Here is a 26820-nt window from a genome sequence, read left to right on the forward strand (position 1 = left end):
ATTTCGAACATGATCAAGATGATCTTATGGAATATGAGACTTATGATTGCCTAAAAGAATCAAGTTGATAATCTGATTTCGACATCAAACTTGTGTGATTGCTTTGCTTGTATGCTTTCTCTGATTTTTATCTCCTTGAATTTATTTCTATTACATTGGCTGCTTAGATTAAATGAATGAATGATTTTTCTATATGAGTACACTGAAAAATGCCAATATAAGTACTAAAGCAGGTATCGCCAGTCTGAAAGAAGACTATGGCTAGGCTGATATATTATTGCCTATTGCCTAAGGGTATGCATCTAGAAATCAGTGATGCCTTATATTCACCCAGCTCTAAGAGCAAGAGCAGCCTATTGAGTTTTAAAGATATAAGAATGAATGGTTTCCATATTGAAACAATGGGCGAAGGATACAAAGAGTTCCTTCAGATATATGTATAAAATCGCCCAAGGCCATAATAAGTCCTAAAGACTATACTTGCATTCTCTACTGACCTAGACTATGCATAGATCAGTATGATAGAGGCTAAAAGCCTGCGAAAATATACACTTTATGACACGACCGGATTGACCATCCTGGTCCAAACATGATGTGAAAATTGATGTTCAAAAGACTCACATTAAAAGATAAGAAGAGTTATCCCAAAGAATCTCACGTGTGTAGCATGTACACAAGGGAAACTCATTAGGCCATCACCAGTAAAACGGCTACGAGCCCCTTTTCATAAATAAAGACTATATGTCTAGATAATACTGGTGAATACATGTCCCAAGCGTTTAAATGATTATGGTATGTCCATGGGGGGGTAAGTGTGGACAATTATGTGATACATGTCAATACCAAGAATGGCTTGGCCGAAATCTTTTAAAACGCAAATAGCTGATTTATAGACCATAACTTATGAGGTCAAAACTCTCATTCACAGCTTGGGCCACACGAAATTTACATGCACCTAAGTTAATACGCATCAGGCCATTTAGTGAGCATAAATATCCCCTATCACAATTATTAACGGGTCAAGAGCCAGACATACCCCATGATAAGACATTTGGATGTGTTGTATATGTACTAATTTCTCCACCACAGAGAACTAAGATGGAACCTCAAAAGGAGGATGGAGATATATGTTGGATATGATTCTCCCACAATAATAAAGCACTTTGAGCCAACTATGGGTGATTATATTTGAGGCCAGGTACACGAATTATTTTAAGACCAGGAGGAGAAGAAAATAATAAAGCTGGTAAAAGAATGGTTAAAGAAATAGAATGGAATCAACCATCAATGTCTTGGCAAGATCCTCGGACTAAAGAATGTGAAATAGACGTCCAAAGATTATACATTTACAAAGCTAGCTAATCAAATGCCAGACACATTTGCTGACCCGAAAAAGAATGACTAAGTCATATATAAACCATCTTGTAAAGCACCAACGAATTTGATGTCCAAGAAGAGACACAGTCAAGTTGCTACAGAGTCTAGACAATGTATGAAACGTGGTAGACCAATAGGTTCCAAAAGATAAGAATCCTCGGAAACAAAAGAAAGGTGCAGAGAATGATAATCAAAATCCAAATCCGAGGTTACTAAGGAAACCATCCCAGACATGGAGATAAGGCCGGCCGGCTCTAAGGTACAGGTACCAAACAATGTAGCTTGGGACGCCAAGCTGCAAAGTATTAAAGGTCCTGATAATAATGAATCTCAATCGATTATATCATGTCTGGAACATAATGGAACCAATAAGGAATGTCGACATAAGATGATTTATTTGCATACAAGGTAGCACTTGAATTTATGAATATAAGCGAGGATCATGAACCCACGTCAATATAAGAGTGTGCACTCGTAGAACAGATTGGATTGAATGGAAACGTGGGGTTAAATAGTTTAAAGAAGAAAGACGTATTTGGCCATATGATTAAGACGCCATATGATGTTAAAACCAATGGATATAAATGGGTCTTGTGAGGAATAGAAATCGTGAGATATAAAGTTGATGTTGCACAAGGATTCTCACAAAGACCAGTAATAGATTATGAGGAGACATACTCCCATGTGGTGGATGCAACTACTTTTAGATTTCTCATAAGTCTGGCTATATAAGAGAGAAAATTAGACTTGCAGCAAGTTGATGTAGTAACTGCATATTTATATGGTCCACTGGATAATGAAAGTACTAGAGGGTATTGAGCTGAAAGTACAGCAAGTTCCCGAGAACAATATTGATAATCATCAAAGTATATGATATGAATATCCTAGGAAACTCTGGATACAATTTCCCAAACAGTTGAATATCTCAAGAAAGAGTTTGAGATGAAAGATCTTGGAAAACAAAGTTTTGTTTGGGATTACAGCTAGAGTACATTAACAATGAAATCCTTGTGCATCAAATAGTATATACAGAAAAAAGGTACTCAAGAGATTTAATATGGACCAGTCTCACCCATTATGTAGTACATGGGCGTGAGATCACTTGTTTTGGACACTGATCCATTCAGTCCAAAGGTGGACGATAAAGAAGTCCATTTAGTCTTGAGATGGACGATGCAGAAGTCTTGTTTTAGACACTGATCTGATTGGTCCATAAGAATGACGATGAAGAAGCCTTTGATTTTGGTTTATTTTATACTAACCAACCCAAAGAGGGGTTATTTGGTTTTGTTGATTTGTTTTCAGACAGATTATGTTTTACACATGGTGGTACACGCATATCACAGCAACATCATCCAAGATTTCGTGTGTGTGTATTTGAGGTCGCTGACTCAATATGTTCGATCAGATTGTGGCATGGCCGATGGTAAAGAAGAATCAACTATCATGTTCGAGGACGAAGCATATTCTGCCCAAGATCTTCATCACCCACGGATTGCAGAAAATTGGAGAGGTCCAAGGGACCTTCAGTAATGTCCAAATCAGGGGAATAATGTGTGTTGTACTCTTTTTCCTTCACCATGGTTTTGTCCCAATTGGGTTTTCCTGGTAAGGTTTTAATGAGACAACATTAAAGTACATTACAAGCTCTAAATGGTTATGACATCCAAGGGGGAGTGTTATGACCCAGATTGTAGATGACTCATAACCAAGAGATTATGATTTGTAATCTTTCCATTTATCTATGACGGTGTAATCTCTTATATAAGGAACCTCTATGTTATGAATAAAGATAGACTTTTCCATTACTTTCACAATAATCTGGTCATTTTTATCAAAAAAAAAAAAAAAGAACATGCAAAAAATGAAAAAGCACGAGGGGGAACTTATCTGGTCATTCTTCCAATCAGGCTCGTGTAAAAACTTCTTCTTTTCAAAAAAAAAAAAAAAGCTTCTTCAACGTCTACTTCCTACATTTCGGCTCGAGTTTATTTAAAACCCGACCATTTGATCAAAAGTCTGAGCGTTCAGTTGTTTTTAAATACGTTCTGATAGGAACACGTCGTTATGTAAAACTGGAACTATTCTACAAGTTTGGATGTTCCATAATATTTTAGCCATTATTGGATATATGGAAATGTCGTATATTACTTGAATTTTGCTTAAACTTTTTAAAAAATATATGCATTTGCCAACTTCATAAGTAACAACGTACAGTATAATATAGTGACTTTATATAGACAATTTTTTCCATTTGGCGTCACAGTTTATTTCTATAGTGGTTTTGTGACTTGTTGGCGAATATGCCACGTGATGAGCTTTTGACTTGCTTTCCAATTAGTTTAGAACACGTCACATTTCGGTGACAAGTTTAACTCGGATGGACACTCCTTTTTTGACAACTGGACTCTCCTTAATAGTATACACAGTTTCTGTTCATAATTTTCATTAGATACACAGTTGGACAATATATTGATATGGACCATGACCTGTGGTAAATCAAATGAGCTCAAAGAAATGATGGGCTGATGAGTTGAAGAACTTCTTTAGAGATGTACGGAGTATTCCTAGGGTACGAACCTAACTCATTTTAATCTTTTTATATTGATATTAAATAATCCTAACCGGTGTTTTGAAAACCAAACCGGACCGGCTGGTCGAACTGGTCCGACCGTGACTCATTGAAAAAGCCAAGTCTGGTTTGGTTTAGAACCCGGATTCGAGAATAACTGATAAAACCGTCAAAACCTGATAAAACCGGTGACCCGGATCAATTTTAAAACTCGGTTCTAAAAATCAGTATGTAATTAATGTGCTTTTAATTGTTATTAAAATTTAATATTTTATAATCAATGTTTAACTAACAATATTTAATTGTTTTTCTATTTAACTTTATTTTTTAAGAAAGAATATAAAAACAATATATTTTTGGCTTTCCTATATTATTCTCATTTTACCATATTCATAAAATTTAGAAATTAGTTGTAAGAATAAATAATACAATTATTGAAACGGTTAATCATTTGGTTTTATCAGTTTACCTTTACATAGTATTCACTCGTTTACAGTATTTATAGTTAGATTTACGTTTACTGTTTATTCTTTATCTATATATTTCCCTTGAAAGTTTCTTTTTATTCATCATCATCCCTACCCTACACTATCCACCATAGTTTCTACTCCTAGGCGCTCAGAGACATCTGCTAAAGATTTGAGATTGTGTTAAATAAAAGCCTCCATGAAGAAGAAGTCTCCTATTTTGTGTTACCTTCAGGCATGTCCACTATGAACGACTCGATGGCCATTGTCGTATTATTCCTTCTGTTTTCTCCGGGTCTAACGAAATGATTGATGAATAGTTCTGGTTTAGGAGAAATACAATAAGATTAAAGGTTATGACTTATGAGAGAAAACCCATATTCTCTCAAAGGCAATCGCATTAGGAAACCCAAATCCAGTTATACATTGAGCCTACGATCGCCACCAAGAATCTGTAACCTCTTTGTGCTTTTAGCCTTTTCTTCAGCCTGAGAATCTTATCCACTGTTGCTATCACCAGCATCGGCCACTCCGTCATCACGGGTCAGCATCATTTCTATCAGAAGCAAAGGTCTAATAAGTTTCCACCGTCGAGTTGCTTCTTTTTCAAACATCTTCTTGCATATTCTCTTCTGACTCGTTTTCTCTACCATCTCTATCTCGTCTCCGTTTCTGTCGCGAATTGCTTGTTTTTGTCGTTAATTGTTGAACTGATTTTCACGTAATCATCTAAATAAGTCTATTGTGAATGTAACAACTCCCTGAATCACCAATCCGATAAACATTTAAATGAAGCAACGAAGTTGAATTTCATTTTTGATCTTTGTGGTTCGATCTGATAGCTCTTACAGCCTCCTGCGATTTTCTCTGTGGAAAAATCATCTAGGATTTCAAATTTTCAATTATTGTTATTGAAATCTCAACTCAAATACCATTGAAGAATAATTGACAGTTATCAAACATCTCCAGAAGATTGAAGCAAAACCCCAATAGTCTATGAAGAATGATCGCTGATTATCAAACATCTCCATAAAATTGAAACCTGAATAGATGGAGGAGGCTCTATAATTTTTCCGTGAGAAACGACTTGGAAGAAAGAGAAAAAGGTCTCCAACGAAGTTATTGTAAAGTCCAACGACACATTTTAATTATTTAAGGTGTGACTAGTGGCATTGTATTATAAATAGTGGACATTTGCTAAAAACAACCTAAATATTCAAGTCAAACCTCTAAAAGTGTATCCCACTTTCAGTCAAATGCAAAGTCAACTTAAAAAAATAGTAAAAATACTATTTAACCCTTATGACCAAACAAAAAAATAGAAATATATTTTACGTTTTTATCCTTCGGAAGTCTACACTTAATAAAAGAAGTCTACATATATATAGACTTCCTACGAAGTCTACCTTATAGATTTATTTTGGAGTCTACACTCTAATTTGATCTAATAATTTAATTTTGAAAAGGAATAAAAATAATTATTGTGATATTTTTAACTAATCATCAATATAATAGATAATATGAAGTAAATAAATTAAAATTTCATATAATTGAACAATTTTGAAGAATATATACTAATTTGGTTATCATGTGTTAGACAATGTTCATAGTTTATAAACAAAAGGTTCTAACATGTTATGTCTTTTAGTGGTTGATTTCATAGGGTTAGATTTTAGATTTTGTTTTGATTTTGTTTTATTAACTTAAATCTGCATATTGATGTTTAGTAGTTTATATTTTGTATAATTGAGACTTTTTGATTATCAAGCAAAACATTTAGGGTTTGAAATTTGTGGTTTAGGGTATCGTAGACCTGCAATAAAGTTTATTTATTTGAAGACGTCTTTTTAGTTTATATTTTCAATTTTGTTTTACAAAAAATCATTATATTTAAACTAAGTTAAGTTCCTTAAAATAAAAAATGAAATCATAAACTATAACTATTAAAAAATAAAGAAATAAATTTAGTAAATCATATATTAAAATTATTAAAATAATAAAGAATAAGCAACAATAATGAAATTATTATAGTAGACTTCTAAAAAGGTCTACTATGTTATAGTAAAATCTACTTCAAAATTTTAATGTTATTAGATTTCAAAAGAAGTCTACAGCATCGTAAATTTTAACCTAGTTACATTTTTGTCTCCCTATATAAACAAAATTAATACAGTCTCTCTCTAAAGTGGCTGCACAAGTTTTTAAAACTCTCTCTCTTCTCTCTAAAACTCTCTTCCTTCTCCCTAAAATTCTCTCAATTCTTTCAAAAACTCTCTCATTTCTCTTCTTTCTCTCTAAAATTTTCTCAAGTCTTTCTCACAATGTTATCTTTTCATTTTAGATATTATGATTCATGGTTTTCATCTTCTCCATTAAAAAATGTAAGTTTTAGATCTATAGATTTTAAATGTGTATTTTTATGTTATTTATTTCTAACAATATTGTCTTTTTTTGTAGGTATTATCACTTATGGATTTCATTTCTCCTCTAAAAATGTAAGTTTTAGATTAATAGATTTTAAATATGTATTCATATGTTTATATTCAAATAAATTTATAGATCAAGCTCTGTGCATTAATTTGCTACTAGTTTATCTTATAAATTATATTTTGAAAAGTATTTTCAGATCTAAAATTATTTTCAAATTTCAAAATGTATAGATTTTTTTCAGATCTGAAAATTATCAGACAGTGTAGACTTCCAAAGAAGTTTACTAAAGCTAGTAGACTTCAAAGTTTACTAAACCACAAAGTTTAAGCAGACTTCATTGGAAGCCTACAAAAATATGACTTTAATTCTTTTCTATGTTTTTTAATAATTTTATCTTGTTTTTCAGTTATTTTTTTCCATAGTTGTTTTCTTCTCCTCCCAAAAATGTAAGGTTTACATCTATAGATTTTAAATATGTGTTCTAGTATTTATATTAAAATAAAGTTACATATTCAAATTCTATGTCTTAAATTATTACTATTTTATCTATTAAATTATATTTTTAAAAGTTTTTTAGAATTTAACTTATTTCAGATCTAATTTTTTTTTTGATAGAGAAGACTTCAAATGAAGTCTACTTAAAAGTTAGGGCTGGTATACTTGAAAAGAAGTCTACAAGCCTTGAATTTTAAGCATATTTCATTAGAAGCTTACTCAAAATATGATTTTAATTTTTAATCTTTTTTTGCAGGTATTCTCTTCCAAAGTTTTAAAATCATCTTCCCAAAAATGTAAGCTTTGCATATATTCATTATAAGATATTTTGTGTTTATAATGAACTAAATTTAAAGATTCATACTTTATGTTTTTGCTTTGATACAAGGATGACAAAAAAAACTATTTTTGAAATATCTTCCAGAACAGAATATTTTCAAATTTTCTAAATGTACACTTTTAGATATGAAAACATTACGTCAGTGTAGACTTCAACTAAAGTCTACTAAACAATAACTTTACATAGACTTAATAAAAAGTCTACTAAAATATGATTTATTTTTTTATCTTATGTTTTTCTCATAACTCTATCTTATTTTGCAGGTATTTTTTTCAAGACTTTATTTGAGGCATCAAGATTATGAAAAATCAAACATACTCAAGAATGCTTTTTAATAATTGCTCTGTAATAATTTCTCATAATAAAATATTAATTTTTAAATAATTGTTTAATGCATAATCTATAAAGATTGTATTCATTTTTAGTTGTGTTTCACTTGTATGATATTATTAATTTTTTGTTAGATATCAATTTTTTCACAAGATCTAATCAACCAAACAAGTAAAACCACCATAGGCTAAAATAATAACTAACACACATGTGAGAAGAAGAAAATCTATACAAAATTCTCAAAAAGTTTCAAGAGTAAAACTAATCAAATTTTTTTGCAATAAGTTCCAAGTGTATAATTATAACACATTAACTTTTGAAATTCACCCAAGACCATTAAATTACTAACATACACTGTAAAATAATTAAATCATGAAAAAATATGATGAATAATACACAATTGCACTTTTAATAGAATTTACGACGTAGACTTCATCTGCACTCTACCTTTGTAGATTTACAAAGACGTCTACACTTATTATCTAACACCAAAAATTTCTAGTTGGCTCTGACTTGATACACAAAGGCGTACAAAGTGTGTCTTAGCTAACTCGATCAAGTTCTGCACTTGTCTATCATTCGTGACATGCATAGGAGGAGTATCCAAAGCCATTTTGTTGTAAAATGACGTCTGGTAAGGAATATGTTAGCACCACCTTCTCGATTTTCTTGTCCAGACCATAATCTTCTAGTGCCATTTCAAGAAGTTCACCATGTGTAAAACCACCCGACATAAGAAACATTCTCCCTCATTTCCGATTATTGACCACAAACTCCCGCAAAGAGCCTTTCACCACCCATTCTCCGTATACAACAGGTATCTGATCCATTTCCTGCAAAAAAATACAAGTTTACATAATCAGCAAAGAAATATTTCATGTTTCATAAAACTATAAACGAAGACTTACAAATACGTCTACAATTATTAGCTAACAATATTGTCAAATCAAATGAATTACACTTTCATAATTATAAAACATTTTCTTTTCAAAATCACTCAAACTCATTAGGATTAACTAACACACACTGTCAAACAAAAAAAAAACTAAAAAAAACTTAATGAATAATACACAAATTCACATTTTTATAGATTTTTCTATGCAGACTTAATATTCAGTCTCTGAAGATCTAGACATTCGTTTCAGTTTACAGACGTAGACTGTCAAATATGTCTACTCTTTGGGTTGGTTTTTGCAATTGACCATTTTACGGGTTGCTTTCTATAGTTAAAAAAAGCTGTGATTTTGTACATGTAGACTTTCATTTCAGTCTACAATTTAAAAATGTTAGTTTTTGCAATTGACCAGAATTCATCCAAGATTTGACGTTCAGAACCAGACTTCATATGCAGTCTACATGTTTGAATTTTTTTGAAAGAGGTTAGTTTTGCAATTGACCAAGTTTGACTTCCAATCAGTAGATTGAAATGAACGTCTATGGGTGTGTAGACTTCTTGTGAAGTCTACTCTCAAATCTGACGGGTTGGTTTTGCATTTGACCAAAATAAAAAAAGTAGACTTTATATGCAGTCTACATTTTTTTTCTAAGATAAGAAGACTGCATATGAAGTCTACAATTTAATAAATTTTTGATTGCTTTTTAAACTTTTTGGTCAAACACAAAACTAACCTATTCAACAAAGTCAAAGTTTTGGTCAAATGCAGAACTGACATTTTATAGACTTTGTTGGCAGTCTACATTTTGTAGACTTTCGTTGAAGTCTATTTTGAAAAGTCAAAATTTCGGTCAAATGAAAAACTAACCGCTTTTAGGTAGACGTCTTAGTAAGTCTACCGAAAGTTTTATTTTTGTTGTCAAAGGTAAAGACGGAGACTACTGGGGAAGTCTGCGTTAGAAAAAAAAATTGTTTAGTCAATTGCAAAACTAACCCGTGCGTTGACAAATAGACTGCATCGTAAGTCTCCACGGAGGCGTAGACATACAAAACAGTCTACCGTCGCGACACAGATCTGAAAAAGAACGAAAACCATGTAAATAGTTACTTTTTCCTGTGTAAAGCTTGTTTCCAACTTTTTCAACCGTCCAAACTCCAAATATGAGCAAAAAGAAACATCTTTGACTATTCACTAATGAAGAAACTCGAAAATATGAAGTTTGTGATTATGAAAATGAAAGCTATGAGAGTTTTTTAGATGGAAATGTAGAGGAGATGAGAGGAAATGAAGTTTTTTGGGTTAGAATGAGAAAAAAAGTGGTTGAAAATTGAATTCTTGGGCTTTAGAGCTCAAAAATGGTGGTTCATGGTGGTTGAAAAAATTGATGGTGATGACATTTTTGTAAATAAGAAGAAATAGTTAGGTTGTATTTGGTTTTTTGTTAATTTCGAAATTAATAAAAAATTAAATAAAAATGGCAATTTTGTGAATAATTCAAAAACATAGGGATAGTATGAAAATTTTATTGATGAATAGTAATGACAAAAAAAAAAAAGTTAGTTTTGGATTTGACTAGAAATTGTGGGTTGGTTTTGAAAAACACCATAGTGGGAGAGATTCTCATGCTGACACATTAGTATAATGACACTTCTGTGAATAAATTACATTTGTAAGGTTACTCTTTAAATTTGCTTTCTTATTAATAATAAAGGGATAAATCAGATTTCGGTTTCGTGCAGTAGAGAAACAATGTAATACACTATCTTAAAATATAGAGAGAGGAAGCTATTTGTAGAAAACGTATATAATGGATGTATTTTACAATGTGGTTGACAATAAAGTTGTATTTTGCAGTGTTGTCCAGCTGTCTTAATTAGTTTACAAAATTACCTCACAAGTTTAATTTTCTCATGGAGTTTTTAATTAAACAATCGAACATATCTAACATTATTATTAAATAATAATATAAGAGTAAATAATAATATAGTGAAATATTAAAGAAATTTTTAAATTAATACCGTTAGATTAATAGCAAAATATCAAACATCAGAAAAAAATATTTGAAATTTTTTGAAAAATATACAGTGTTATTTTATTTAAATTATGTATAATTATTATGTTTCCTTATATATATTATTCTTTATCTTAACAAATACTATTGAAATTATCTTATATATATTTAAGATATAATTTAATATTTTAAAAAACATTATTGAGTTGAGACATCTTGTAATTAAGATCAAATTTTGTTGTAATTTTTTTCTATATAAATTACACAAGAAGTAAAGTTTTTTAAAAATAAATGGATAATATATTAAAAATATTTACTAGATATTTCATCAGTAAATAGAAAATTTTAGCTAAATTTTCAACTTAAATTACATTGAACTAATATTGTTATATATGTGCGAAATTTGATGAATATTTCATCAATGGACATAGAAGTTCTCTTAGAAATTCAATACAATTTTATTCTTAAAAGTAGCATATACCTACGTTGATTAAATATTCACATCTTTTCGTTAAAAACATTCCTACAAGACAAAAAAAAAAACACAACTAATAATAAAAAGATAGCATCTACCTATCCACACAATGTCGTGTCATGTGGAATGTAGATCAAACTATAATAATTAACACGATATCCTTTTTTGGCAATTGCAGTCAAACCCGCTTACCTTCTCCCTTCTATAAAACGGACGCAATAAATCTAATCTATTAAAATAGGAGTAAGAAAAAAAATAATCCTGAATTTTTTTTAATAATTACACTAGATTTTGATCTGCACAACCGTGCGGGTGATTATTTTTATTTGTACACACATAATTATTTGTTTTACGTGACTAATTGTAATATTTACAATTATATTGTTTGATATAATATTTTAAAATACAGCAATTTTATAGTACACATACAATAAACTTTTTTTTTTAATTTTCAGTGATAGCATATTTTATATTATGTGATACAAAATTCTGAATTGAAATATATTATTGGTAAAGGATCAAAATTTTAATTGAAAATTATTATATTAAATTAATATCACAAATTTAATACAAAATTCTACATGATTTTAGTTATAATTACAAAATTAGTTAGATATTTAAAAAGTTTTTTATTGAAAATGAAATATACATTAATTTTTTAAATAAACAAGAAATTAACAAATATTTTTTATAAAATATTAGGTGAAAAATGAAATTTACATTTATCTAAATAAATACGAAATTAATTAAATATTTAAAAGGTTTATTTTAATGAAAATGAATAATATATTTATATTGTAAATAAGAAGATATGAAAAACATTTATTCATATACAATTTCAGAGAAAATATAAGAATATTTATTTGATTTTTTTTTTTAGAATAATTAAAATAATTCATATATGTATAAAAATTATAATTTAAACAACTTTCTAAGTGGTGGTCCAAATAAAAAAATCACACATGAACTAAGTCATGACTTCTATTTTAATAGATAAGATATCTATGCCACTGGATTTATATTTATACTATGTCGTGAGGATTGACCATCATTTGCAAGTTATTTGGAGGATATAAACAGCTTGAAGGAGAGTTTTTCCTGTGCAGAGATTATCTATGTCCCAATAACGCAGAACAAGTAGACGGATAGCTTAGCCCGTAGCGGTAGAAAAGAAACGTCTTTTGTAGTTCACATGGATCAATATCTTCCAATTTGGTTCACAGAGTCTATATGAGTCTATAAAGTAGATGACAAAAAAAAAAAAATTATACTATGTCGTTTAGCATAAAAACAAAAGACAATCATGATCCGTATAACCCAATAGTTGGCTGGTTTGCAACCGGAATTATAATGTTTTGGGCTTATTAATCATGATGGCTCAGATCATAATCAGAACTTATATTTATTCAAAATCAAACTGAATAACCTCTATCCAATTGTCTTATAACGAACCTAAACCATTACAAACTAAAACGTCAAACAATTTAATTTAGACCAAGATGAGATGATGTCGTTCACATTCTGTATTTAACCCTTTCTTAACATTTTTTTGTTTCTTAGTTGAATATGAAAATCAACATTCTGTATTATATGATATAAAATACACACACATATATATATATATATATATTTTTCAATTAATACAGTATTTTTAATAACAAATTATGTTCACACCGTATATTAATAGATAGTTAGATTAAAAAAAATATTACTAAATTATATAGCACAATACAATAAAAACAATATGGTCCGACTAATATACTAAAGTATCACACCTGAAACCATATATTTTTTGTGTTTTGAAATATATTTGTAAATATCGGAAAAATAATATTATCAAAAACCAAAAAATGTGTGCGGACATCTGATCTATGTTACATGGAAACGAAATCGGGTACGTGGAAGCGGAAGCGTATATAAGCGCAAAAGTGAGATTTAAAAAAAAAGGAAGTAGCTACGTGTTGGAAGCGTATATCCATATATACATATATATATTAATATATAAGAATTTTTTAAAAAAAAAATTAAGACTAAAGTTTATATTATTTAAATTCAAAATAAAGCATTTATTCATTTATTATAATTTTGAAACGATTTCAGATTAAAACTGTAAAAAATACACATAAATTAAATTTAAAATAAAATAACATAATAATTATTTTTAATACTTCATAATTAATTGACACAATATATTTGAATATACGATTTATCTTTAATAAAAACCTCAATGCATAAAAATAATTTATAGTATTAATTTTAATATTTGTATATTTCTATTCTCTCTATTCAATACTATTAAAATTTGAATTTTATATAAATTAAAAACTATAATTTTATATTTTCATTGGTATACGGCATTGTGATTTTTTTTAAAGAACAGAAGCGTGATTCCGAAATGGAATCGTAAGCTTCCAATGTGTTTCTACATAAAATATTTTTAGAAGCGAGATTTTGTAAGCTTCCACAAGGTTCCGATTTCGATTCTGGTTCCGAAGCGGGAAGCGAATGTGTGATATAAAACAAATATGTAATATATTTAAATGTATTTTATTTCTTTATTCTATAAACAATTTATTCTATGAAAAATATGCGCGGATCAAAAGCTATCGGATCAAAAGCTAGTACATATTGAAATCACATTCACAAATCCTCTCAAGCCCACAACGAAAAATAAACAAGAAACAAAAAAAAGAAATGTCCTTTCTCATGAGCTTCTTTGTTATAGCGTTTCTTATAATAATCAACTCAATCTTTTCATCGTCTTCAACTTAGAAAACTCAAGAAACAAATGTAAATGGACCGCCGTCGTATCCACTAATTGGTTCCATACTCTCTTTCAACAAAAACTGTCACCGTCTTCTCCAATGGTACAGAAAACTCCTCCGTCTCTCACCGTCGCAAACCATCACAATTCCTCTCCTCGGAAACCGTCGTACCATCGTCACAACAAACCCATAAAACGTTGAATATATTCTCAAAACAAACTTCTTCAAAGCTCATGAGAAAGGACATTTCTTTTTTTGTTTCTTGTTTATTTTTAGTTGTGGGCTTGAGAAGATTTGTGAATGTCATTTCAATATGTATTAGCTTTTGGCCCGCGCGGATCTATATTTTTCATAGAATAAATTGTTTATAGAAATTAAAAAATAAAGATATAAAATACATTTAACCATATTACATATTTGTTTTATATCACATGCTACGTTGCACAGAAGCTTCATCGGACGTTCGCTTCCCGCTTCGGAACCATAATCGAAATCGGAATCTTGTGGAAGTTTACAAAATCTCGTTTCAAAAAATATTCTCTGTAAAAACACATTGAAAGCTTACGATTTGATAGGCCATAGATTATACCCACTTTTAGCCAAGATTTATAAGTGTTTTAATATATGTTTGCTACTATATAGAGTCTATTTAGAGTATTTACAGGTTCAGAGACGATTTAGAGGAAAGTGGTGATTTTGGTGTCTTTTAGAGCTTTTTTGAGTGCAGAGCTGCACATACGCGTCAGATTGTTATCTATGGATGGAGACCTTCCCACTGTTTAATTGATCCCATCTTTTGACACAAGATAGAGCTTTGAGTTAGCTTTCCAATGCCACTGGTATGAGGTCAATCTGCATCTTGTAGCAGAAATTATTCCTATTTTACTGAAAAGTGGTCAGTCTGCCTCGCGAGAGGAAGCTGTCGAGGAGATGAAGGACTGTCAATCGACGGTACACCCTTGCCATCTATCGACGGTGATTCCAGAACGTGGGCCAAACATATTTCAAGACCGACTGAAACCCAGAAGCCACACAAGTTACCAAAATACCCATGGACGACCAAAAACTCTATTTATGTATTTCTAAGCCATTGTTGACGGCTACAAGCTTTCTATTATCCTATTCTATTGTTTTCTCTTAGGTTGGGAGAGAAGATCAATTCTCCTTCAGAGATTGATTGTGACTCCATTGGTTTTATATTTGTTTTCTTATCTATTATATTATTCAGACTATGATTTGTGTTATTGCTTGCATGTCCGAGTAATACATCTTGTTAGGTTTCGGGATTTCATGAGCTTAATGTCAAACTTATAATCAATTAGGATTGCTAGATTATCTATAGATCTCTACATCAGGGTGATTTGTAATACTAGGATCTGGAATATATAGAATAGTACGACAGTGTGACTAATTGTTTGAATCTAGAATCATAGGATAGTTGAGAGGCATGAACGTGCAATCAATTAACAGAACCCGAACTCTGCTGGATTAGATACCTAGGCGCATACGAGAGTTGATCTAGGAATCTAGTTGAACATATTCGATCAGATCGATAACGCTTGCCTAAGGCAGTGTCGATCGACGCTTATATCATAGCATCGATCGACGCTTATATCATAGCATCGATCGACACTCATACCATAACATCGATCGACGCTCATTCCTTGTTCGCATGCAAGAGCTGGAACAAAGACTTAGTCAATAGATTAGACTCACAGTGAGAGCTGGTTGTCTTTTACATAAGATATCGAGTTCTAGAATTGAATCTATAAACCATTAGCATCCTTGAATTGTAGTTTTGAATCTCTTGATTGATAAATCCCTAAGTCTAGCGCTTTCATCCTATTGTTTACAAACCTCAATCAATCAACCAAACAACTGTCTTGTTCAACCATGTTTTATTTACTACTTATTAAATTGTTTGCCTAGCTTTACCTAGATTTCTATAGTTTATTGTGTGCCCATGCTCTCTATGGATTCAATCCCTAATTACTACAATTGAACCTCTTATTTGAGAGAGTAAAATCACTCCTTAGGGTAATTTGAGTGATATCACGATTCCATTTCCGAATCACGCTTCCGTTCTTAAAAAAAAAAAAGACACAATGTCATATATCAATGAAAATATAAAATTATAGTTTTTAATATATATAAAATTCAATTTTTAATAGTGTTGAATAGAGAGAATAGAAATATACAAATATTAAAATTAATACTATAAATTATCATTATGCATTGAGGTTTTTATTAAAGATAAATCGTATATTCAAATATATTGTGTCAATTAATTATGAAGCATTAAAAATAATTATTATAATATTTTATTTTAAATTTAATTTATGTGTATTTTCACAGTTTTAATCTGAAATCGTTTCAAAATTATAATAAATAAAGAAATGCTTTATTTTAAATTTAAATCATATAAACTTTAGTATTAATTTTTTTAAAAAAAATTCTTATATATTAATATATATATAGGTATATATGGATATACGCTTCCAACACGTACCTACTTTTTTTTTTTTTTAAATCTCGCTTTTGCGCTTATATATGTTTCCGTTTCCACGTACCCTCTTTTGTTTCTATGTAACATAGATTACATGTCAGCGCACGTTTTTTGGTTTTTTATAATATTATTTTTCCGATATGTACAAATATATTTCAAACACACAAAAAATATATGGTTTCAGGTGTGATACTTTAGTATATTAGTCAGACCATATTTTTTTATTGTATTCTGCTATATACTTTAGTAATATTTTTTAAATCTAACTATGTATTAATGAAAATACTGTATTAATTTGTTGTGAACATAATTTGTTATAAAAAAACTTTATTAGTTGAAAATTATATATATATATATATATATATATATATATATATGTATTTTATATCATATAAATACAGAATGTTGATTTTCATTTTCAACTAAGAAACAAAAAAATGTTAAGAAAGGGTTATATACAGAATGTGAACGACATCATCTCATATTGGTCTAAATTAAATTATTTGACGTTTTAGTTTGTAATGGTTTAGGTTCGTTATAAGACAATTGGATAGAGGTTATTCAGTTTGATTTTGAATAAATATAAGTTCTGATTATGATCTGGGCCATCATGATTAATAAGCCCAAAACATTATAATTCCAGTTGCAAACCAGCCAACTATTGGTTATACGTAGCCTTGGGACGGATCCGGATATCCGGGAAATTTAGGGTATCCGGATCCGGATCCGGATCCGTCGGATCCGTGGATTTAATATTCGGATCCGGATTCGTGGTTTCCGGATATCCGGGTTTCGGATATCCGTCTCGATATTCTATTATCCGCGGATATCCGGATCCGGATCCGGATCCGTCAAAATAAATAAAAATAATTTTTTTAACAAAAAATACAATTTTTTTTAATATAATACATAAATTAAATATTTATAAATATATTTATATATGTTTATAATATTGTAAAAACTAAAATATAATATTATAAGATTAATTCATGTATAAATATTAATATATCAAATATAAATATTAATAAAATATTAAAATTTAATGTATTTTCAAAAATACGGATCCAGATCCGGATATCCGGACCTAAAAATTAAGATATCCGGATCCGGATTCGGTTTGCACGGATCCAAGATTTTACTATCCGGATTCGGATCCGGGCACCCCGGATATCCTATTTTCGGAGCGGATCCGGAGCGGATCTCGGATCGAATCCGGATCTCGGATAATAAGTCCCAGACCTAGTTATACGGATCGTGATTGTCTTTTTTTATACTAAACGACATAGTATAAATATAAATCCAGTGGCATGGGTATGTAATTATTGAGAAAAACTCAGGATTTTTTTTTTTGTATTCTTGTTTTAATATATTAGACCTCCTTGGTGATCTCCTCGGACAAGGAATTTTCAATGTAGACGGTCACTCATGGAGCTCGCAACGTAAACTCGCTAGCCACGAGTTCTCGACTTGTTCGCTAAGGTGTTTTGCTTTCGATGTTCTTAGAGAAGATGTTGAAACCCGTATTGTACCTATTCTATCTACAACAGCTGATGTTGGTACTACCATGGACTTGCAAGATGTTTTCAAACGTTTTGCTTTCGATGTTGTTTGTAAAGTCTCGTTGGGTTGGGACCCGGATTGTTTGGATTTGACCCGACCCGTTAACCCACTTGCGGAGGCGTTTGATACCGCGGCTGAGATTAGTGCTCGCCGTGCCACGGAGTCTCTTTACGCTGTTTGGAAGGCGAAGCGTGTGTTGAACGTGGGAAACGAGAGGAGGTTGAGAGAAGCGATCAGGACAGTACACGAGTTGGTTTTCGAGATTGTCAGAGCTAAAAGGAAGAGTCTCGAGATTGGGACCGGACAAGAAGCCAAACAAGATCTTCTGTCAAGGTTTCTAGCAGCCGGACAAGACAGCGAAGCGGTGAGGGACATGGTTATTAGTTTCATCATGGTGGGAAGGGACCCAACATCAGCGGCAATGACGTGGCTGTTTTGGTTGTTATCTGAAAACGATGATGTGGAAAATAAGCTATTACAGGAAGTGGAGCCGTTGATAAGTTTAGGGCTAGGGTTTGAGGAACTGAAAGAGATGAGTTACAAGAAGGCTTGTTTATGTGAAGCCTTGAGGCTTTATCCACCTGTGTCATGGGACTCTAAGCATGCTGCGAACGACGTTTTACCCGACGGGACTCGTGTCAAGAAAGGAGATAAGGTGACTTATTTCCCGTACGGAATGGGGAGGATGGAGAATTTGTGGGGGGAGGACTGTGAGGAGTTTAAACCTAACCGATGGTTTGATTCTGAACCGGGGATTACAGAACCGGTTTTAAAACCCGTTAGTCCTTTCAAGTTTCCGGTTTTTCAGGCAGGAACGAGGGTTTGTATAGGGAAGGAGATGGCGTTTATGCAGATGAAATTTGTTGTTGGTTCTGTTTTGAGTCGGTTTGAGATTATACCGGTTAGTAAGCACAAACCAGTTTTTGTTCCTCTCTTGACGGCTCATATGGTTGGGGGACTCAAGGTGAAGCTCAAGAGAAGAGAATTCAAGCGATATTCTTGACTACATTTTAATAGAATAATTTAGAAGAATGCAAAATGAGTGGATTTATATATTATAAACAAGAAACTAGCGGTCGGTTAAACACATAACCAAACAAAATTGGATTGATCATAACCAATGCAAAAGCCAACTGAAAATTTGAATGAAATGATCTTTTGCATATAACTACTTTAGCAGTGGGGGAATGACGGTGAGGAGTTTAAACCTAACCAATGGTTTGATTCTGAACCGGGGATTATGGAACCGGTTTTAAAACCCATTAGGCCTTTCAAGTTTCCGGTTTTTCAGGCAGGACCGGTTTTAAAACCCATTAGGCCTTTCAAGTTTCCGGTTTTTCAGGCAGGACCGAGGGTTTGTATAGGGGAGGAGATGGCATTTATGCAGATGAAATTTTTTGTTGGTTATGTTTTGAGTCGGTTTGAAATTATACCGGTTAGTAAGCACAAACCAGTTTTTGTTCCTCTCTTGACGGCTCATATTGTTGGGGGACTCAAGGTGAAGATCAAGAGAAGAGAAGTCAAGTGACATTATTGACTACATTTTAATAGAATAATTTAGAAAAATGCAAAATGAGTGGATTTATATATTATAAACTAGAAATTAGCGGTCGGTTCCAAACAAAATTGGATTGATCATAACCAATACAAAATCCAACTGAAATTGAATGAAATAATCTTTTGCATATAACTACTTTAGCAGTTGGTATGGTGTTCTCTAAAAGTCTGGTTAAACTATGTTTTTCTTTGTGTTTCCTTTCCTTTTTTTTCATTAGATAACTTTTCCCAGTGCTGAAAACTTCAGAACCTATATTTGTGGATCAGAACAGAGAGCGAAAGGGTATGTTCCGTGGATGTCTTATGACTATTAGCCATGTGATGTGAGAAATACATGACAGCTTGATAGAGCAGCTTGAGATGCTTTATGAATTCGTTTTAGCAGTCATGTTTAATGTTGATGATTCATATATTCTTTTAAATATTGTTTTCTGCCTCCAAAAAGACATCAAATACTATGTGGCCGCAAGTTTTCCTTGCCTTGAGATCAAACAAGAAAAAAGTAGTGCTAAAAAAAGTCTTACAATGCAATTCAATGTTCCTTGGTGGGAAACTGTCAGATTAAATCAAGAAATGATGCAACTAAATATGAAACACTGTGTTAAGTATTCTCCAAAACAATCTGTTGATCATTTTAATACAAGAGAACCTCACAATTCTCCCATCGTAAATACACTGCTCTACAGAAATTTACAAAAATAGCTATAGTTGACTTTTGTTAATATATATATAAAAGTAAATTAGTACCAACTTCCGACCTTAGCTCAGTTGGTAGAGCGGATAGACTGTAGTCTGTGACAGAAAAACTTTAGGTCGCTGGTTCGATTACGGCAGGTCGGTGTTTTTGCTTTTTCACTCGAAATTTTATCAATGGTTTGGTCAGCCAATTAATTAACCAAATATTTATTGAGCCCAACAAAATTAAAGCCCTAGACTAAACCGAGCTCAATATAGATAGTTTAGTGTTGTTATATATTTTTTAAGTTTTCTGACACAAAATAAAAAGTAAATATATACTTGTTCAAAAAGAGAAGTAAATAAATATTTGTAATCCTCATAATTTTACTTTTTAATTTATATTTAATTGGTAGAAAACCAATCTTTTTAAATAAGAAAAAGATCTAAAAACAACCTTTTTAAACTGATGTGTCGGTAGTTAATATGGAAGTTAATCTTATGAAGATTTGTTTCTTAATGCGCACATGGGAGAAAGGAATATTGAAATAAAGTTGAGCGCTTCTAAACGTTAATCGTTGGATCAACAGAAGAAGGCAAAATCTACACCGTTGATTTGGATTAGGAAAAGAAAAATCGCGTATGGCTTACGGAGCCCTCTCGTGTATAAAATGATAAGACGATCAACGAGAGCCGCAAAAGAAACGCGTCTTTGCTTTCATAAGATTCCAGATCTGCGCTGCGATCGATCTCTTTGGCTCGTTGATTCAAAATCTTCTCGATTCCCAATTCGCCGTCTATCGTCTACGAGAATCGGCGGAGAAGAAGGAGACGTTATCTGTTCCCGGAGTTGACTTTTAGGGTTTCCCAGATCTGGTTTGTTTTCATCGAGATTCTATCTTGTTTGATTGATCTGATTTTGATTGCCATCAAATCCTTGTGTTCTCTTTGTGGCGATTCTTGGTGATTTGGGATTTTTTTTTTTGTTGTATCGTGATTTTTCGATTGGTTATTGATACGATGGCGGCAGGAGGAGTTGAAATCTCGAAAAGCTCTGTCGTCGTTGATCGTGTTCGTGATTTTTATCCTCGTCAGGGTGGTAGGGACGGTGAGAGGCGTCAAACCAAACGACCCAGTGATTCTGATCGCTGGTTGAAAGATGGGCGACGTGATTTGTATCAAAGAGGAGAAGCCCGAGAGGGAGATGTTGGTCAGAGACACCCTGAGAAGAGGAGGAAGCGTTCTCCAGTTTCACCTGCACTTGCTGAGAAGACCATTGTTGATGTGGGTTCTGCTAGGAAGATTTCATCTGAGGATCATGCCGGTGTTCTGAAGTCAACAGAGTATGTTTCTGCAGTGGCAGTGACGCCTCTTAAACATCCTTTTGATGATCTTGAGGAGGGCCAGTTGGAGGACGAGCAGGTGGTTCAGGCACCCAATATTGCTACGTCTAAGTGGTGTTTGGAATCTCCAAAGGATGAGGCAGTTCATGTTGTCAGGAATAGCAGATGGAATAGGAGCAGCCTTACTCCTGAGAGCGGTGAATTTCAAGTGGATTCGTCTGATGAACATCGGTCCAATTCTTCTGGATCTCGCAGCTTAGAACCCATCAGTGCTCATGAGGATTCAGAGCATGAGTTGGAGGGTCGTATTGACATGGATGTTGGTGAAGAAGAATGTTGTGCTTCTGATTTTAACGACTCGGAAGTTGATGAACCAGAGGGAGGCCTGAGCATGCTATCTGGCAGTAGAGATGTTAATGAATACCAGAAGCTAAGCAAGATAAATGAAGGAACTTATGGTGTTGTCTACAAAGCCAAGGACAGAAAGACGGAAGAGATTGTGGCACTTAAAATGATCAAGATGAACATGGAAGACGAATATGGATTCCCATTGACATCTTTGAGGGAGATCAACATTCTTTTGTCTTGCAATCACCCGTCGATTGTGAACGTCAAGGAAGTCGTGGTGGGAAACGGTGACAGTGTTTTCATGGTCATGGAACACTTGGAACACGACTTGAGGGGTGTTATGGACAGGATGAAACAGCCTTTTAGCACCAGTGAGGTCAAATGCTTGATGATTCAGCTGTTGGAGGGTTTGAAGTACCTACATAGCAACTGGATCATCCACAGGGATCTGAAGCCATCTAATCTTCTACTGAACAACAGTGGGGAGCTGAAAATATGCGATTTTGGAATGGCTAGGCAATATGGGAGTCCTATCAAGCCCTACACGCAGTTGGTTGTCACACAGTGGTACAGGTCCCCGGAGCTTCTTCTAGGAACAAAGGAGTATTCAACCGCAGTTGATATGTGGTCCATCGGGTGCATTATGGGTGAGTTGCTGTCTCTAAAACCTCTTTTCCGAGGGAAAAGTCAGAATGACATTGACCAGCTTCAACAGATATTTGCGGTTCTTGGAACACCGAGTGAGACAACTTGGCCTGGATTCACTGCGCTGCCAGGTTCCAAAGCCAAGTTTCGTAAGCAGCCATACAATTTACTGCGTAAGAAATTTCCTGCTGCATCTTTTACCGGAGGTCCAGTTCTTTCAGAATTGGGATTTGATTTGTTGAACAGATTATTGAATGTTGACCCTGAGAAGCGACTAACAGTTGACGAGGCTCTTAACCACGCCTGGTTCAATGAAGTACCTCTCCAGAAATCCAAGGAGTTCATGCCGACATTTCCTTCAAAGCGTAACTGAGAGATCTAAACTTTTTGAATTTTTCATGTTTACTCTTTACTTTGTGATTCTTGACATGGGTTTTCAAGAATGAGGAGTTTGGTCATCTTTGTGGTGCGGGAAGCGTTACATCCATGTGTATATATATGAATGGTCCATGAAACTGCAAGGTGTGTGGGTCTTCCCTCTCTTACTGTCTCTCTTCTCCTTGTCTTTCTTTTAATTCCCTGTGTACCCTACAGTGTTAAAATTAATTGAGAGAGATGTTGACTTTTAAATTTCTTTCGTCTTCATTTTCTTTTGTGTTATCTTCTTCACGAGGTAAACTTTGGAAGGAGACTTGCCATCTGTAAGTTACTTTACTTTTGTCATCTACAACATTACGTGAACTTGTGGTCTTTTTATCCAGTTCATTACCATGTTGTTTCCTCATTTATTCTCAAGGATATATTCAATTATGCTGATCGATGGTTTGGAAGTAACCGATGCATAAAGGCCCCGTTATTTTCTGATACTTATTTATGCTTCATGCTAATTATATCTGGACTAGACTCCAAAAACCTCCATGAATTTTTTTTTTTGTTACTGAACCTCCATGAATCAAATGTTGCCAAAGTTCGGATATTTTTCTACTGCTCACAAGGCAGTAACCTCTGTATGTTATGTTGCATCTTTCTCGACATAATAACCTCTGCTATGTTGTGGTCACTCGAGTGGCTTTAATATCACGTTTGTTTGCTTCAGCGTGCGCTTGATACAGATGTTGTTATTTACTACTACTCTGCTGCTGCATACGTGTCGTAGACAAGGCCTCACTCTTACACCACAACAAATACGACGGTTTAGAAACTGTAACATCTTTTGAACGGAAGTGAGTTGTGTTGATTCTGATCATTTGTCTACCAAACGAAAGTCCACTAAATTCGTCTTATCAATAAATAAAGCCCATCAGTTCCTAACGTTACTTTTACATTTTATTATGTTTTAAAATGGTAATCTGGACAAAGACCTTATTACAACAATGTCTTCATGACCAAATCTAAACTTGGACTATTACAGCGCACTTTTTGCGTATATGCCCATTAGGCATTCTTTTGAGGCTCCTCTTGATATAGTTTTTAAAACAAAATTATGGTGTTCATCTGATCAAAAAAAATTACGGTGTTTAAAACAAAAAAAATCGTGAGTGTTATAAATCATTAAGTAGATGATCCATAACCAATGACCAAGACAAGGCCTAAACCGTGGTCAAGGAAGGAGAGAGAGAGGCGGTCGTCCGAGGAGAAAGAGACAGCCGGTTTAGACCGTCTTAGACTTAGGACGTTTTCCTTTTCTGTTTTAAATCTTTCTTAGACTTAGGAAGTTTTCCTTTTCTGTTTTACATTTTTTCCTATTTCATGTTATATTAGGTTTTGGATAATTTTCTTTTTCCTATACTTTGTAATCCTTATATAAGGAACCTCTATTGTTCATTAATAATACACAGAAATATTCAGTCTCTAAACTCTCTAATTACAACACGTTATCAGCACGATAGACTCCAAAACCCTGAGACAAAACCTAACCTAAAATCCGTCACACATAAACCTAATCCAGGCGCAACTTAAGATCGATCTATCTCTCAAACTCTGAGGAACCAGACGACGAGCCACATATAAAATTGAAGCTCTTGACGAGACGAATCCATCAGCGAAAACCGTTCGTCGATCCGTTCTCAGACGTGCCCACACTCGCAGAAACAATACACGGCGCCGTTTTGATCTTTTGGAAACCCTAATTCCGGAAAAACCCCAAATTGTTCTTGCTTGCGTTCCGGCTTACAAACACCCGATCAGCTCCAGCCCTAAGGTGTTCCTGATCCTAGACGACCTCAGTTTCTAGTTCACATCACAGCAAGCTTGAGTTCCCAATCAACCAGCTCGCGAACTCAAGAAGAAGACGCGTCCGACGTCCTCGGCGCACATACGCGACCAGAAGCCAAACCATCCGATCCCGATCAGACGCGTCTCGCCTCAGCACGCGACCGTTCCAGCTCGTCCCATCTCGTGTCCGTTCGAGGTTCTCTTGGTGGTCCGGGTTCTACAATCTGCAAAACAAAGGTAATCCTAAATTCTGAGAACATGAATCGAACCTGATTGTTTGTAAAGATTGAAACCCTAAAAACTAATCTCTAAGATGAAAGCCTTAAGACATAGATCAAACCCTAAAAGAGTAAATCGGAGCTCGAATAAGTCCGGTCCCCTAAACCATAATTCGAGATTGATTCATTGATCAATTAAAATCAAAGTCTCAATGATTTTGAATCTCAAATCAAACTCCCTTGATCAAAGATCAAAGTTTTCGAAATCCCCTGAAACCCTAATTTGGAAAAACGATTTTAAAATTGTTTGATTTGAAATTTGATTGTTTGTTTGATCACCTAGAGATATTGATAGGATTGTTTAAACTCGAATCTGTATTGCTTGACATGTTTAAACTAAAAATCCTAATTAAACTTGATAAAGATCTTGATTATATCATCTCATGGCCGTGTGGCCTTATTGCTTTCATAATCGAATTTGATCATACCTGATTGATTGCAATTGAACCTAGATATTACTCTAAGGATGACATTGAATTGAACTAAATAGCCGTATGGCTCCTACTTGGCCGTAAGGCATATACCTTGGCCGTGAGGCATTGTTTGAAAGTTTAAATGTTTAAAACTCTAAATCTCGTTTTAAATCTTAAAAGGCCTTGAAACCTTAATCTTAAAACCGAATCCTACTAGTGTTTGAATCAGAAACCCTAGGATTGATTAAGGATTTCTTGCATACATATGAATCTGAATATGGATTGCATTCATACTGTTTAAATAAGAATCGACCAGCATGTAGTTTATAAAATCTTGAAACCGGTTGCATTAGATATAACTGCATGGCCGAGTGGCTTGATGAATTGATCGCACCATGATCGTTTCTAGATTTATTGTTTTTCATAAATGCGTAAGACATGTTTGTGGCCGAGCTTGTTAATATATCTTGCGGCCGCATGATCACATTGTGAAACTCAATTTTAAAAGATGATGTGATTCAGATGTCGAAAATCTCAAACAGAGACTATGCGGCCCTTAATCTCTCCGGAGATAACTACTTGCAGTGGGCGCTAGATACAAAGATCAGTCTAAGGTCAAAGGAACTTGGTGATACTATCATCAAGGGCAACAATGAGACCGATAAGAATCGGTACATGGCTATAAGTATTATACGCCATCACCTCATTGAAGGTCTAAAAGATCAGTACATCACGATGGAAAATCCACTAGAACTTTGGGATGCTTTACAGCATAGATATGATCACCAGAAAACGGTGTTACTTCCAAAGGCTAGAAACGACTGGAAGAATCTCAGATTCTTGGATTATAAGTCGGTGGATGAGTACAATTCAGTCTTATTTAAGACGGTCTCGATGCTGAGACTTTGTGGTGAATTAGTAACCGAAGAAGAGTTACTTGAGAAGACTTACTCTACATTCCATTCATCGAATGTGATACTGCAACAGCAGTACAGAATGAAAGGCTTCGCCACATATACTGATCTGATCTCGTGCCTGCTTCTGGCCGAGGCAAACAATGAGCTCCTGATGGAGAACAGTGAAGCTAGACCTGTTGGAACAGCACCATTACCGGAGGCTAATG

The 26820-nt window shown here is 33.4% G+C and overlaps 2 protein-coding genes across 3 annotated transcripts; both read left to right on the plus strand.

Annotated features, from left to right (window-relative positions):
- Positions 1–17971: 17971 nt before the first annotated feature.
- Positions 17972–19752, plus strand: LOC106454233 (cytochrome P450 94B3-like). The gene is made up of 3 exons (XM_048749659.1): positions 17972–17975; positions 18038–19188; positions 19405–19752. Exons 1-3 carry the CDS (start codon positions 17972–17974, stop codon positions 19750–19752), a joined length of 1503 nt encoding a protein of 500 aa, XP_048605616.1.
- Positions 19753–21118: 1366 nt separating this feature from the next.
- Positions 21119–23422, plus strand: LOC125582893 (cyclin-dependent kinase G1-like). 2 transcript variants are annotated; one of them, XM_048749333.1, is made up of 2 exons: positions 21131–22965; positions 23039–23422. In XM_048749333.1, the coding sequence occupies exons 1-2, from the start codon at positions 21477–21479 to the stop codon at positions 23044–23046; spliced, it is 1497 nt and encodes a 498-aa protein (XP_048605290.1). In that variant the 5' UTR covers positions 21131–21476; the 3' UTR covers positions 23047–23422. The 2 variants fall into 2 exon arrangements, with proteins under 2 accessions (XP_048605289.1, XP_048605290.1); XM_048749332.1 differs by having other exon boundaries at positions 21119–23422.
- The last annotated feature ends 3398 nt before the right edge of the window (positions 23423–26820 follow it).

This window comes from Brassica napus, chromosome C3 (assembly GCF_020379485.1).
Source record: "Brassica napus cultivar Da-Ae chromosome C3, Da-Ae, whole genome shotgun sequence".
In the NCBI taxonomy this organism is placed as follows: Eukaryota; Viridiplantae; Streptophyta; class Magnoliopsida; order Brassicales; family Brassicaceae; genus Brassica; species Brassica napus.